General features: G+C 43.1%; 1 protein-coding gene across 5 annotated transcripts in view; it reads left to right on the top strand.

The window, feature by feature from the left end:
- The window catches only part of tenm1 (teneurin transmembrane protein 1), a 704,577-nt gene that overhangs the window by 586,554 nt on the left and 101,642 nt on the right, over positions 1 to 16,381 (top strand). For 4 of the 5 annotated variants that reach the window (XM_080187425.1, XM_080187422.1, XM_080187424.1 and 1 more), the window contains 3 exons: positions 620 to 869; positions 2,149 to 2,169; positions 9,898 to 10,130. In XM_080187425.1, the coding sequence (XP_080043551.1) occupies positions 620 to 869; positions 2,149 to 2,169; positions 9,898 to 10,130 (504 nt within the window). The remainder of the gene's footprint in view (positions 1 to 619; positions 870 to 2,148; positions 2,170 to 9,897; positions 10,131 to 16,381) is intronic. The other variant, XM_080187426.1, reaches the window with a different exon arrangement.

Here is a 16,381-nt window from a genome sequence, read left to right as displayed (position 1 = left end):
CAATGGAAAGAAGCTGTGCTCAATTTTGAACACTCAGAATCACAGAAATTTACAGCACAGAAGAAATCCAGTTTGCCCATTGTGTCTGCATGAGTTCCATCCCTTCACTTTTATGAAATAAATTACAGAATTGCTAGTGATCTTGAAAGTTCACCTTACAAAAAATGTTTGTCTTCAAAAGAGGGAAGGAAAGAAAGAAAATTAGTGAACAGGAATAAGAAAAAGAATTAAATAGATTAAAATCTGAATGAGCTTTAAGTTAATTTGATTCCAATTGCTTTCAGTTTACCATTGCATTTTAACACAACGGGCAACATTCACGCCCTTGGGATTTTCACAGCAGTTTTGGCTAGCCGCCAAATACTCTGACCTTGCTGCAGTGGGGGCGTGATGTGGAGGTCAGGGAAGGTCGCGCCCATTTCAACAGGCTCATCATGATATCCATTATTGTCTACAAGGTGAGAGGGGAGGTTTATGAGTCCATCATTTTCCTCATTTACCCTTGATTGAAATCTGAGGTCATCACTTACCTGAAGGACCAATGTTATGCTGTAATCACAAACTGTCCAACCCATATGTTGTCTCTCTTTACTATTTCCTCCTTTCACTTTGTATTCAGGAATACTGCACAAAGGAAATGGAGAAAACCAGTTCATATCCCAGCAGCCACCTGTCATTACAAGCATCATGGGAAATGGTCGTCAACGGAGCGTTGCTTGTCCAAACTGCAACAGCCTGGCACATGACAATAAACTCTATGCACCAGTTGCCGTGGCATGCGGCCCAGATGGCAGTGTCTACATTGGGGATTTTAATTTTGTACGCCGGATCTTTCCATCTGGAAATGCCATAAATATTTTAGAATTGAGGTATGATGTGCTTGATCTGTTTTATATATTAAAGTTTTTAGCCTAAAGTTCAACTATTGCAAGCCTGAAATTTTTAAGGGTTCTCTGTCATTTGGATGGTGAATGTATAACTAAGTGCAAATTCTGCTACTTTGAATCTCCCAATAGATTTCCTGAGGCTTTTTTTAGCCATATATATTTGAGTGCTGGTTTTATTCCTAGTGCAGCAAATTTCTATGCAACCTGTTTGTGTTATGTGTTTTTTCTCTTCTGAAGTCTGTGTCTGATAATAAGCTATGACTGAAGAAGCAGCGGGAGTACAATGGTGTTCTCCTGGCTTGCTTCTTTTCATAGCTGACCTGACATATTGACTGCCTTTTAGCTGTTAACACTGTCGGGTGTCACAGTTATGCCCTCCGACATATTCACACAGTCAGAGTTAGTTTTTGAGTAAACCAGACCATTGGGGAAGTGATGTGCAGACTGAGCTGAATTCATCATAAAGGCAAAAACCAGGCAATCCGCAGGAAGCCAGATTCCAGCAAATCCTTTCCTTGGTTGGCAGATTCAGATCCAGTCCCATGAATTGGAGAGGGCGGAGGACATGGGGTGGCGGGGAGTAGGTTTTGCTGCAGGGAAGAACCTGCAAGGTCTGGGCCTTCATGTGACTTCACTCTTGCTGCATCATGTTTAATTCTTAGGGCGGAATTTTCCTATCCCGTCCACCACAAGGATTCCGAGCGGGCAGGACAGAAAATTCGGCAGAGCGTGCAAAGGCCAATTGATCCTGGGCAGGAATTTCTGGCCTTGGGGGTGTACGTGGCCGAGAAACCCCACTTTTAATTGGCCTACATTGCCACTACCTATGAAGGGCAACTAGGACTGGGGATTCAATAAGGCCTTGCCAGCAATACACACACACCGAGATTATTTTAAAAACCCTAAATTTTGCAGGAAATGCTGCGAACAGTTGCCATTCTCAGATGATGCTTTTTCCTTGCTGAAGTGCTTCCACATAACAATTTATGGGGTAAAATTGAACTGTGTGTGTCAGTGTCTGAATATTTAATGGAGCGCAGGTCTCTATTTTGACAGCCATTTTAACTGGCTTATTGTCAATAATTCAGAATATTCACTATAATAGTGAAGGATTTCATACTAAAATGCAGCAAAATGATTTCACCCAATTTTTGTGCATATTTTTATTAAATTTTATTTTCTTTAAATTGATATAGCGAGTAATTAAATTGTGTTTTTTTTATTCCTGATCTATTGCCTTTGCAATTCTCAACTACTTCAGAAACCGAGACATGAGGCACAGGTAAGTTGAATTTTTGAATGTTTTTGATTTGCAGTTGCCAAGTTAGAGTTGTCCCACCCCTCCTCCACCACCACTGAAAATGATATACTCAAATGTATAATTTGAAATCATGCCTTGTAGTTTGTGAGAAGATTTTTACGTTTTATAGCAGGGCTGAAACTCCAGAACTGCGCACTTTCATCACAAAATCTGCTCTGGGCACCTTGCCCACCTTACAGTCAGGGCAGGTGAGGACTCCACCTTGCACAGATCGTTCTGTGTTCTGTATGACTGCAGCAATATGCAAACCACAAACCAGTGCCAGAAACTTTGGCACTCCTGCCATTTACTCCTGGCTGTGAAGGGAGCCAATGGGTGAGGAGAGGAGAGGATTACTGGACAGGTTCCCCAGGCATTCTGCTGAAACTAACTGTGCCTTACATCTTTCACTGGATTGCCTATCCAACCAGATGTGGGAAGGGCTTTCTGTTGTACCAGATTGACAGGGAAAAGCACCCAGGGAATAGGTGCCAGGTAAGTGGGAAGTCACAATGGGATGATAATATAGTCGGAGATCATGAGAGTGGGATAGAGAGAAGTCAAAGACCTGGGGAGTTGAGGAGTGCAGGAGAGTGAGGTATAATGGGAGATCACAGATGGTTTGAAGGGCTGTCAGTTGATCCTGGGATGGGTAAAGGGGTTTATTTTCCAGGCCCGGAGAAAGCAGCACCTCAATCTCTTGGCCCACAAGGGGTGCTCTAAAATAACTTAGGTCATAGATCTGGACTTATCCGTTCCAGCTACCCATAGGGATTCCCAAGATCTGGTCGCCTGGGTTTTTTTCAAAAAATCCTGTCAGAATAGAGGAGTTTACAAAACAACTTAGCTTCTGAGAAGCCTCCTCTAAAACCAAAAGTGGATGGGCGGGATCAGTTTTGAAATTTGAGTTTTACTTTCCATCCACCCTGCACCCACCTATCCTTGAGGATTAAAATTACCCTCAACATATCTGCAGCAAGGAAATCAAAATCACCCGTACAACACAAATCAAAAGCATTGACACTACTTTAATGACAAATTGTAAAATTGTAATGTTTATTTATGCCACACCAAAGGTTCAAAGCTGTAATATCTCGGCTGGTTGACTTTTATAAGTCTATTAAACAATAAAATGAACTATATGTGTCACAGAAATATTTAATGATTCACATAAAAAACTATGTTGCATGTTAGTAGTAACGTTACTAATATAATATTTACAGAATGCACACAAATGTTGTGAGAAGTGCACATTTAATCACTAGGGCAAACTCTTGCTCAGTGTGAGTTGTGTTTGAAATTGAATGCTCCACAGATTCCACAAGTGTGTATGTATAATGATGCAATTAAAAAAAGAAACTGAATTCAATTAATTCAGTTTGATTTTTGCTGATGGCATTGCCATTACGAATTGTGCACATCAGAATGTATGAGTACTTTACTACTGCTGCACATTGCTTTTACGTCTGTTGGGACTAAATAGATATTCCAGTACAGCCAAATATTGACATCTACCTGGAAAATTGCTCATGTACTTAAGAAGAAGCTTAACAAATTCAGTCCAGCTAATTGCCACCCCATTATCAGTCAAATGATGGAAGGCTGAATGTGCTGTCAAACAGCACTGAATTAGTAATGCTCAGTTTGGGTTCAGACTTCATTGTGTTCCAGACATGGACAGGAGAGCTGAATTCCAGAGATGAAGTGAGAGTGACTGTCGTTAATATCAAGGCAGAGTTTGACCAATTGTGGCACTGTGGAGCCCAAGTAAAATCAATGAGGATCAGTGGGGAAACATTTCCACTGGCTGGAATCAAACTTAGCACAAAAGAAAGTGTTGGTGTTTGTTGACGGCCAATTAACTTAGTTCCAAGACATCACTGCAAGAGTTCCTCAGGGCAGTGTCCTAGGCACAGCCATTTTTGGTTGCTTCATCAGTGATCAGGTCAGAAGTGGGCATATTCTCTGATAATTGCACAATTTCAGTCCCACTTGCAAGTCAGGTTTAGTTGTTAAGTTGCAAGTAACATATGAGCCACTCATGTGCCAAGCGGTGATTATTTCCAACAAAATAAACTTAGGCTGGTTTCATCCATCACCTGTCCAATTTGGCCACAGCTAAGTCAGTTGCTTGGCCACACCAGGCTGGGTTAGCTGACTTGTGTCTTCAAGGAGTTATTCGCGAAGTCTGTTTTGAGTCGTTAATACCTCAGGGAAGCCTGACTCCCACAGGATGAACGCATCATGACTATCCCCGGTGGTATTGTGCAGACATGTATGATAGTCCTTTGGTAGTTGCGATGAGCTAAACAGTGTTGCAGTGAGAGCTTTTGGATTTGATAAAGACACCAAGGTGATCCGTGGAGGCCTTGATTATCACGTGTGCAATTGATGACATACTGGACCTGTTGGAAGCCAGCCAGAGTAACTAGGTCAAGCGTTCACTCGCTGACACTGCCTCATCAGTTGAGAAGTGCTCAGAATTCCCAGTTTTGACAAGCTTAGCAGCAGCCATCTGTGAGATGCGCTCGTGAGAAGCAGATTGCTACAGAGATCACCTGGAAGGAGCCAAAAACTGTGAAATTAAAGACCATAGTAACTTTGATGGTCACGGACAGTGAGTGGCCAGCTGGTCCACTTGGCAGGACACATTCTTCCAGGAGGCTGCAAAGTCAGTGACCACCTGATGTGAAACCATAAGCCTCCTAAGGCCCTGCTGCTCCGTCATGACCAGGAAACTTATTCTCTCACTTAAGGCCATTGTTGGGGTAGCACCTCCTGTGCGTTCCATACTAATGTCCTCTCACCTGCAGAATAGGAGGTGGTTGAAGAGAAGGTTTCTGGTGGTTCTGTGCACTCCTACCCCTCCATTAATAGTTTACTAAACACATTTATACTCTATGATTTAATGGTCTATCTAGGCACAAGTGGAACAGTGTATATTTCAGGAGGAATCTGGAGTCATTCCGAACACCTGTACCCCAAAGTGAATAAACCTAACTGCTGAAGTTCACAGCAGTGGTCTTCAAGCTCTGCATTTGTGTGATGTTGGATTCATGGGGGGTGATTTTCCAGCCACATTGTGCCCAGCACCTATTGTGTTGGGATCACGCAGGGTCAGATAATGACAGGGAAGGGAATAAGTGCACTTAGCACCAGATAAAACCCCCTTCAGCATTCTCCTAGCCCCTATGCCCAGATATAATCTGGTTCCTGCCCAGTGAAGGTGGGAACCAAATTAGCATATTCGATAATCATGTTAAATATGCTCAAGTCAATTTCAAACCAGATTCTCCCTGCTTCCCTGACCATCGGGCACAGCAGGAACTTGGCGCAAATCACTATTGGTCTTCACAAATGGATTCCGAGCATTGGGTGGTCAGGGACATTGCTGGGCAGTGCCCACCTAGCACTGTCCTCTGGTGTCCATGCAGTGCCCAGCTGCATGAAGAGTGGGGCATGAAAGTGCAAGGTCTGACGTGTGGGTCCTGAAGGAGTAGAACATGAAGGGGACCTCTTGGGAGTGCCCCACTGCCCCATTGCTGGCGATCTATGTTCAGGGCAAGGGGGAGATCAGGCTGGCAACCTATGCTCAGAAGGGGAGGAAGATATCCTGAGGAGAGGGATGTGGGTCTTCAATATCACTTTGAAATTTGGGCGCACTTTAAAAACGACGCCCGTTCTCTGAGAAGACAGGCTCGCCACATGTTTAGGCCCCACCCTTCTTAGAATCAGTGCAAAACTCACCGTTCTCCCAAAAAATAACTAAGTATGAAAAGATTGCAATCCGATTTATGCCGGGCATGCCAATGCAAATTGCTTTGGTTATCATGTTAGCCTGGAATTCTCCGACCTCGTCCGAGGCTAGGATTTTCTGGTCCCGTTGCTGTGAATGGTGATTTGGCTAAACGCCAAATTCCCCATTCTTGCTGGCAGCAGTGGCAGGCAGACAAGACTGAAGAATTCCAGTCATGGTCATTTTTGGGTTAATTCTGTCCACGACTTCACAATGGCAGATGCAGTACCCTTTATGGAGTTACTTGAAAAATGTAATCAAGAGCAAAAAGTAGGACAGAGTGTTAGACCTTAGAATAGAGTTATGCGCACAGTATGAAAGTGTTTAAAACCATAACACAACAGCCAATTTGCACACAGCAGACAAATGCCAATGAGATAAATTGCCAGGTAATTTTTTTTAGTTGTTCAAGGATAAGTATTGGGAAGAACACTGGGAAACTTTTATCTGAATGAATGTCATGTGGTCTCAAAAGAAAGAAAATACCTGAGGTTCATGTTCTGTATCTGAAACATGACACTTTTGACAGTGCACTACCTCCATTCTGTAAGCCTAATTCAGTTCTCATATCTCTGGAGCTGGGCTTAAACCTGTGATCCTTTGACTAAGAGATTACCACTGGCCCAAGCAGGGGGTAAGTGATGGATACGTTTCATAGCTCCTCTTGGAACATACACAGCAGTGATGGCTCAATGAGTAAAATTAAATGGGAAAAGTAGTAATTTGGGAGAATCTCCAGGTGGTTGCTGGATGCACATAGTTGGACAGAACAGTGCATTAAGGTTCCAATCTCCAGGTGGTTACAGAAGATGCACTGCAGAACCCGTTGGATGTCCCAACATGAGGACTCCATGGGAAGCGCACTGGAAATTTGGGCTTTTCTCCCCAGGGCTTGCTGAGGAAGCCTCTAACTCTGAGCTAGGCTGGGACTTAGTGGCCCCATTGGAGAGGGTTTTCCGGTTGCAGACACAACTCACCATTGGCCATTCATGTTGTTCATTGGCCACGCCACGAGGGAACCTGCCACGGGGAGGTAACCTTCAGCAGGTCTGGAAAATCCCACCAGCGGGAAGGGCCAGAAAATCCTGATCTAAGAGTTGGAGACTCTGGACAGTTCCACAGAACTTCCCTGGATAGTTACCCAGGAAATTTAAGACTGAAAATAACTAGCCTGACATCTGGGCAACTATACAACTGACCCCACCCCCCAACTCCCCACAACCACTCACACAGAGCCCTTGACATCCACCTTGACACCAAACTCCATCCCAACCTGACCAGCCCCTAACACAACCTCGAAGAATCCCTACAGTATGGAAAGAGGCCATTTGACCCATCGAGCCTGTGCTGACAACAATTCCACACTACTCCCGTAACCCCTCTGAATCTAGGGTCAATTTAGCATGGCCAATCAACCTAACCTGCACATCTTTAGACTGTAGGAGGAAACCAGAGCACCCAGAGGAAACCCGCCCGGACATGGGGAGAATGTGCAAATGCCACACAGTGACCCAAGGCCAGATTTGAACCTGGGTCCCTGGTGTTGTGAGGCAGCAGTGCTAACCACTGTGCCACCCTTAACCCGACTCCCCATCTCAAACTTCAACAACTCCCATCCGCCCCCAGCCTGATCTGACCCAACCCAACCACATCATCCAAACCCCACTTTCTGACTCCCCAAAGTGACCTGACTAGCCCCTGACTCAACCACCTCCCCCCACCAAATCCATCTACCAACTTGCCACCCAGCCATCTTACCCCCTTACCTTACTCATCCTACCTCCTCACTCACCCGATCCTCTTACCTTATCCCCCATACCAACTCTACCCCCTTTCCTTATCCATCCTCGCTCATTACTTTAACCACGCTGCCCCCTCACCCACCATCCGCATTTACCATACCCATCCTACCACCTCACCCATTCTAACTCCTTATCTTATCCACACAATCCTCACACCCACCTTATGCGCTTACCTTAACCACCCAACCATCTTACTCGCCCTACCCCCTTACCTGATCCACACAAACCCCTCACCCACCCTACCCCATTTCCACAATTACCTTCCCTCTGAATCTTTGGGACATTTAAACCCTTTACTTACCGAATACAACCACTCAGGGACATGGCTTCTTTCCCTGGCTCCCGCTGAATGCATTCTGCAGGATTCTCCATTGGAAGACTGCACTGAGAAGTCGGAGAAGATGCGTGTATTTTTTTGTCCAGTCAGAAATTGGGGTTCTGATCCTGAATGAGAAATTTGGGCTATGGTTTCAGCTGCACACTTAATTGAACAGTGCACAAAAAGCAGTCAATTCCTGTGATGTACACTGTACTTGCTGGACATAACTGTGGCATAAACACAGGGCGGCATTACCCTTCACTGCCACTGATGGTACAGTGCAAACATTAATTGTTCTGGCAACTCTTCAAAGACCAGCTGGCACACCTCAGCAGTAACAGCAGTCATGCTGCAGTCACACGGCAAATCAAAGTGAACCTTTGTCAGTTTATATGCAGAAATCTTGGAGGAAGAAATAATCTGTGCTGCACATGCAGATACAACTCTGTTTATCTCTGTGTTACAATTTCAGAATTTATACCAGTGACCTCACATTTCTGGTTCGATCAAAAATATATGAATATAATTTGGGTGCAAAACATAGCCTGTGGAAAGCTGATTTCATACACTGAAGCAGTCCAGTAAGGATGATTTACATGAGACAATGCTGGATTTTACACCAATATAAAAAGACTGTGGTAAACAAGGTGCTAATTATTGATGTTTGGCTGTTGGAGATTTTCTTGTTGCTTGATGTGACAAAGTGACAGATTTCCTGTAGGGTGAGATGCTTAGTTTCCATCAGGCAGGCAGCTTGATGCCAGCTGAGAGCTGGCAAAACTTAGCAGAAGTACAGCTGGTGGATCAAGTGTTTATGTCCAATGGGACACAAAGCAGACACCACATCAGTGTTTAACCAACCAAATTCAGTCATGCCATCCGTCAAACATTTAAAGAGAAGGACACACAAATTGCCGTTTGTGTCACTCAGCAACACGGCTGCTAGCAGTTGTTCGTCATTCGTTGGCAGCACTGGCACAGTAAAGGCAGCTAGAATTGATTTTCATCATTGGCATCAACTAATGGCTGATAGCTTTTGAGAGATTATTCCAGGAGTCACTGAACAGACAACAGCAGCGTGGCAGATGGTCAACCACACCCAAGGGTGTTGTATACCAGATGTAGTACCTTCCCAGTGTTATAACATAGGACTGCAGCTCAAAGCTCCACATGTGTACTAAAATCAATGTAAATTATAGAGTTAAAATGGTCTCATACAAACATAGATGGCTGTTTCTGAGCTGCGCATATCGCATAAACTAATCCTCTAATGTGATGCAATAAAATATGGGATCCGGTTTGTTTTAGGTTGTTAATCAGCTCATTTCTTTGTTCATGCAGTTCATGCTGCTTGTTTGTTTCCAGGGAATAAAGTGTTATTTAAACTTTGAAAACTTTCCAGAGTGATTTAAGTGTCATTATACTTACCAGGGTTCCAGATTGCCTGGTATGAGTGAAAGCGAGGAGTTAATGCACTTCAGGGTCACTTGTGCAAGATCTTGGTTTGGTTGTCATGGCAATCATTTATTTTTTGAAGGATCTGGCCTCTTGTGTCTGCAAAGTATCCCTGGTAAATATAATGATAGTTGAAAAGTCACCTTGACTTGAAGTACAATGCAAATTGAAAATCACCAAGTTATCAGTACAGTAATATTAGAATGCAGCTGCCCCTTAATATTGCTAGATTAAACCACAAACCGTTATTACTTTTTAACCCTTTTGCTGCTTTTTAAGGAATGCAGGAAATAGAAGCAAACTCTCTAACTTCTGAAATTCCTTCTCTTTTGTTTCAGCCATAGCCCTGCTCACAAGTATTATCTCGCGGTGGACCCTGTCTCCGGATTGCTTTATCTATCAGATACCAGCAGTAGGAAAGTGTACAGAGTGAAGTCGCTTGTTCAAACCAAAGACCTCCTAAGGAATTCTCAGGTGGTGGCTGGAACTGGGGACCAGTGTCTCCCATTTGATCAGAACCATTGTGGAGACGGGGGCAAAGCATTTGAAGCCTCTCTCACCAGTCCCAGAGGTAAGGTATATTCTCAATAGAACCTTGAATTTAACTTCCAATATACTTAATTCATCTTCTAACTACTTAAGATGATGGACATTTCAGCAAATCCACTGGGGATAGAATAATTTCATATGATGCATGTTGCTGATGAAAGGAGAGACCAGTCCATGAGGTGCAGGTTCTACCATAATTAGGTGGTTATCAGACCTTATTGTGGGTTCCTGCTTTTGGCGTTGGTGTCTGTTGCCAAGCTGCTGTAGCCACATAATCAAGGGGCACTCACAGATAATGCTACCATTTCTCTTCTGCCATAGGCATGTCTTCTAGGTATGAACATGAGTGTTTACGGCATTCAGGTTAGGCTTGCAAACATCCTGGAAACAGAGCTTTGCGCATCCGACTGGCTTTCTGGTTCCTGTTACTTTGCCGTAAAGAAATTCCTTGGGAATTTAACTTCAGCTATCTAAGAAAAAGAATTTTAGTTTGCCTCTTAAGAAACATTAGCTGCAGCAAAGCACTCAGGAAATCTGCTGGGGCTAATGATCGTGTATCAAATATTCAAAAGCAGGTCATATCTGCAGTAATTTGCAATACGGTGCATAATTGGGCTGCATCAAGTGTGCTTGTTCATACAGCAGAGTTTGTCTTCAATAAGAAGCTTATTATAACCACAGACTCGGAATTATTTAGTGTAATGTTGGCACTTAATAAGTTACAGTAAAAAGTCTCACAACACCAGATTAAAGTCCAACCAGTTTATTTGATAGTAAACCCACAAGCTTTCGGAAACACTGTTTCCTCGTCAGGTGTGTGGAAGGTTCTGATCACAAACAGGGCATATAGTGGCACACACAGTTTACAGAATACTGATTAGAATGCAAGTCTTTACAGCTAACCTGCTATTCAAGTCTTAAAGATGCAGACAATGTGAGTGGAGATAGTGGAGTGAGTGGAGATGTAATGCTATAGTAGAGTGAGTGGAGATCCAAAGCTTATGGGTTTACTTTCAAACAAATTGGTTGGACTTTAACCTGGTGTTGTGAGACCTTTTACTGTGATTACCCCAGTCCAACACCGGCATCTCCACAACATAACAAGTCAACAGACCGTGTACATGTGCTTCCCAAATACTTTAATGAAGGTGTTAACCAATTTAAAGTAGATTCATTCCTCTGTTAAAAAAGTGGGATGTGAAAATTTGAAACAAATGAATTTTGCATTCATACAATTTCAGAGATAATGAGGGTGAATTTGCTATAAAGCGTTTGGTATCAAGCTATTCTTCCATCATAACAGGAGGCTTGATCAATTTTCTTGGTATTTCTTGTATTGGTGAGGTGAATGACCATCTGCTTTCATAAATCGTAGAATCCCTACAGTGCAGAAGGAAGCCATTCGGCCATTGAGTCTGCACCAACCACAATCTGGCCTTTATAGCGAGGGGGATAGAATATAAAAGCAGGGAGGTCTTGCTGGAACTGTACAGGGCACTGGTGAGGCCGCAGCTGGAGTACTGTGTGCAGTTTTGGTCGCCGCACTTGCGCAAGGATATTTTGGCCTTGGAGGGAGTGCAGAGGAGGTTCACTAGGCTGATACCGGAGATGAGGGGGTTGGACTATGAAGAGAGACTAAATAGACTGGGTCTGTACTCGTTGGAGTTTAGAAGGATGAGGAGGGATCTTATAGACACGTATAAGATGATGAAGGGGATGGATAGGGTAGAGGTAGAGAGATTCTTCCCGCTCAGAAAGGACAGCAGGACTAGAGGGCACAGCCTCAAGATAAGGGAGGGGCAGTTTAGATTGGAGTTGAGCCAATCAAACAAGGGATTCCTAAGGCTCTAATAAATCTAGTCAAGAAGAAAAGAAAAGCTTATCAAAGGTTCAGAGAGCTAGCTAATGTTAGAGATCTGGAAGAGTATACAGCTAATAGGAAAGGTCTTAAGAAGGAAATTAGGAAAGCCAGAAGGGGTCATGAGAAGGCCTTGGTAGGCAGGATTAAGGAAAACCCCAAGGCATTCTATAAGTATGTGAAGACCAAGAGGATAAGACGTGAAAGAATAGGACCTATCAAGTGTGACGGTGGGAAAGTTTGTATAGAACCGGAAGAAATAGCAGAGGTGCTTAATGAATACTTCAGTATTCATAATGGAAAAGGATCTTGGTGGTTGTAGTGCAGACTTGCAGTGGACTGAAAAGCTTGAGCATGTAGATATTAAAACAGAGAATGTGTTGGAGCTTTTGAAAAGCATCAAGTTAGATTAGTTGCCGGGACCACTTGGGATGTACCCCAGGCTACTCTGGGAGACGAGGGAGGAGATTGTTGAGCCTCTGACGATGATCTTTGCATCATCAATGGAGATGGGAGAGATTCCAGAGGATAGGAGGATTGCAGATGTTGTTCCTTTTCAAGAAAGGGAGTAGAGATAGCCCTGGAAATTATAAACCAGTGAGTCTAACCTCTGTGATTTGTAAGTTGATGGAGAAGATACTGAGGGGCAGGATTTATGAACATTTGGAGAGGTATAATATGATTAATAGTAGTCGGTATGGCTTTGTCAAAGGCAAATCATGCCTTACGAGCCTAATTGAATTTTTTAAAGATGTGGCAAAACATATTGATGAAGGAAGAGCAGTAGATGTAGTATATATGGACTTCAGCAAGGCATTTGATAAGGTGCCCCATGCAAGGCTTATTGAAAAAGTGAGGTGGCATGGGATCCAAGGGGACGTTGCTTTGTGGATCCAGAACTGGGTTGCCCACAGAAGGCAAAGAATGGTTGTAGACGGGTCTTTTTCTCCATGGAGGTCGGTCACCAGTGGAGTGCCCCAGGGATCTGTTCTGGGACCCTTGCTCTTTGTGATTTTTATAAATGACCTGGATGAGGAAGTGGAGGGATGGGTTGGTAAGTTTGCCGATGACACAAAGGTTGGGGGTGTTGTGGATGGTGTTGTGGATAGTGTGGAGGGATGTCAGAGGTTGCAGCGAGACATTGATGGGATGCAAGACTGGGCAGAGAAGCAGCAGATGGACTTCAACCCAGGTAAGTGTGAAGTGGTTCATTTTGGCAGGTCAAATAGGATGGCAGAATATAATACTAATGGTAGGACTCTTGGCAGTGTGGAAGATCAGGAGGATCTTGGGGTTTGAGTTCATAGGACGTTCAAAGCAGCCGCGCAGTTTGAAGCTGTGGTTAAGAAGGCGTGTGGTGTACTGGTCTTCATCAATCAAGGAATTGAGTTTAGGAGTCGAGAGATAATGTTGCAGCTGTATAGGCCCTGGTCAGACCCCACTTGGAGTAGTACTGTGCTCAGTTCTGGTTGTCTCATTACAGGAAGGATGTGGAAGCCATAGAAAGGGTACAGAGGAGATTTATAAGGATGTTGTCTGGATTGGGGAGCATGCCTTAGGGAGCTTGGCCTTTTCTCCTTGGAGAGACGAAGGATGAGAGGTGACCTGATAGAGGTGTCTAAGATGTTGAGAGGTATTGATCAAATGGATAGTCAGAGGCTTTTTCCCAGGGCTGAAATGGTTGCACAAGAGGACACAGGTTTAAGGTGCTAGGGAGTAGGTACAGAGGAGATGTCAGGGGTAAGTTTTTCACTCAGAGAGTGGTGAACATGTGAAATAGGCTGCCGGCAACAGTGGTGGAGGCAGATTTGATAGGGTCTTTTAAGACACTTTTAGATAAGTACATGGAACTTGGTAAGATAGAGGGCTATAGGTAAGCCTAGTAATCTCTGTGGTAGGGCCATGTTCAGTGCAACTTTGTGGGCCAAGGGCTTGTATTGTGCTGTAGATTTTCTATGTTTCTATGTTGCAATTATTACCAGATCTCAGTTTGCTGGTGAGTTGCTGGGAGAGTTTTCTTCTCAAACATGCTTATGAAGAGACAAGTTGACCCAAACAGGTGCCGGAGTGTGGCAATTAGGGCAATTTCACAGTAACTTCATTGCAGTGTTAATGTAAGCCTTATTTGTGACTAATAAATACATTTTAACTTTTTAACTTTAACTTTAAGAACAGCCCTCAGCCTATTCCTTCTGCTCAAGACTTTCCTGATACGACTGCATCATTTGCAACCTGAGTTATAGTTCTTGATTTTAATCTTCATGGGCTGAATCCAAATTCACATTAAAGACATTTCATTTTCACAAGTCTAGGTTCCGACAAGTCTCTTAATCAAAATCTCATGATATAACATTTTCAGTATCACCTAATCGCCTGGAATTTTACATTTCTGATCTAGAGTGGTATATGATGCAATGGCCCTATTAAGATGGGTGCAGCTGACTCAGCCTTCAATTGTCCTGCTTTCGAATTTGCAAAAGTATGCAAGTTTCCTTTCTCTCACCTCTCCAGATTATACTTGAATTAAGTTTTATGTTTCCATTGTCTAGAGAATGGAGGTAGATAATTAATCTGAGACCTGAAAATTCAGTTTACATTCATGCCATGTTTCTTTAGCATCAGGATTCTGCATTTTAATTCATTGCACCAATATCTCCCAACAGTGGGTGGAATTCCTGTCCTTTGTTAACAGAGACAAGGTATATATCTCATATGCGCACATATCATCTTCCAGGATTCTATAGCCTCTGGAACAGTCCCTGCAGATTGGAGGGCAGTTAATTTCATTCCAATATTCAAAAAGGGAGGTTGAGAGAAAACAGGGAATTATAGACCAGTAAGCTTAACATCAGTAGTGGAGAAAATTCTCAAATCCATTATCAAGGACTTTATAGCAGAGCATTTAGAAAGTAGCAGCAGGATCAGAGAGTGAGCATGGATTTATGACGGGGAAATCAGGTTTGCCAAATCTGTTGGAATTTTTTGAAACTAGTAGAGTTGACAAGGGGGAACCAGTTGATGTGGTATATTTGGACTTTCAGAAACTATTTGACAAAGTCCCACACAAGAGATATCATGCAAAGTTAAAGCGCATGGGGTTGGGAGAAGTGTATTGAGATGGATAGAAAACTGGTTGGCAGAGAGGAAACAGAGAGTAGGAATTAATGGCCATTTTTCAAATTCGCAGGCAGTAACTGGTGGGGTGCAACAGGAATCAGTGCTGGGACCCCAGTTATTCACAATATATATTAATGATTTGGATGGGGGAACAAAATGTAACATCTCAAAGTTTGCAGATGATACCAAGTTGGGTAGGAGGATGAACTGCGAAGAGGATACAGAGATCCTTCAGAATGATCTGGACGGATTGGGTGAGTGGGCAATGCAATGGCAGGTGCAGTATAATTAGGATTAATGTGAGGTTATTCACTTTGGAAGCAAAAAGAAGAAGGCAGATTACTACATGAATGGGAGTCCAAAACCAGGGTTCACAGTAGGAGGATTCAGGGTAGACCTTTTAGGATGGAGGTAAGGAGACATTTCTTCACTCAAAGAGCACCTGTGGAATTCATTATTACAGGAAGTAGTCGATGCCAAAACACTGAATGGATTCAAGAGATGGCTGGATATAGCACTTGGGATGAAAGGGATCAAAAGTTATGGGGAAAAAGCAGGATTAGGCTACTGAGTTGGATGCTCAGCCATGATTGTAATGAATGGTGTAGCAGGCTTGAAGGGCCAAATGGCATCTCCTGCTCTTATCTTTTATGTTTCTATGTTTCTATTAATTTATTCAATATTAATATTACACTATGCAATTTCAACCTGTTAATGTGTGAAAAGAATTATTAAATTAAAATTCCATCCAATATGCATCAGTTCATTTTACCTAAATCTGTTCTTTGCTTGCCAACACATCAACTTGAAAGAATCATTATTCATGCACAGTCCTGAAGTGCTCTGATCACTGGGAATTCATTTTGTTTCTGACTAAGTGCTAATGATCATGGGACCGAATATTATAGTATTGCTTACTGCAGCAAGGAGGCTCTCTCCTGACACAAGTAACAAAAATGCACATTGGCAAGTTTTACTAATTAATATATAAAAATGCAGGCGTACACTATGGATTTGTAACTGTTCAGAGTATAAGGCAATTTGTTCATTGTATTGGTACTAAAAAAATGAAAAGGTGTTAGTATTTATGGGCAGCACTGTGGCACAACGGTTAACACTACAGTCTCACAGCGTCAGGGACCCAGGTTCAATTCTTGGCTTGATTCACTGTCTGTGCGGAGCCTACACGTTCTCCCGTGTCTGTGTGTGTTTCCTCCCACAGTCCAAAAGATGTGCTGGTTAGGTACATTGGCCATGCTAAGTTATCCTTCAGTGTACCCGAATAGGTGTGGTGACTA

This window comes from Carcharhinus amblyrhynchos, chromosome 4 (genome assembly GCF_965287045.1).
Source record: "Carcharhinus amblyrhynchos chromosome 4, sCarAmb.v2.hapA, whole genome shotgun sequence".
Taxonomy (NCBI): Eukaryota; Metazoa; Chordata; class Chondrichthyes; order Carcharhiniformes; family Carcharhinidae; genus Carcharhinus; species Carcharhinus amblyrhynchos.
The sequence above is the reverse complement of the archived record's forward strand: the minus strand, read 5'-3'. Positions and strand labels throughout refer to the sequence as shown.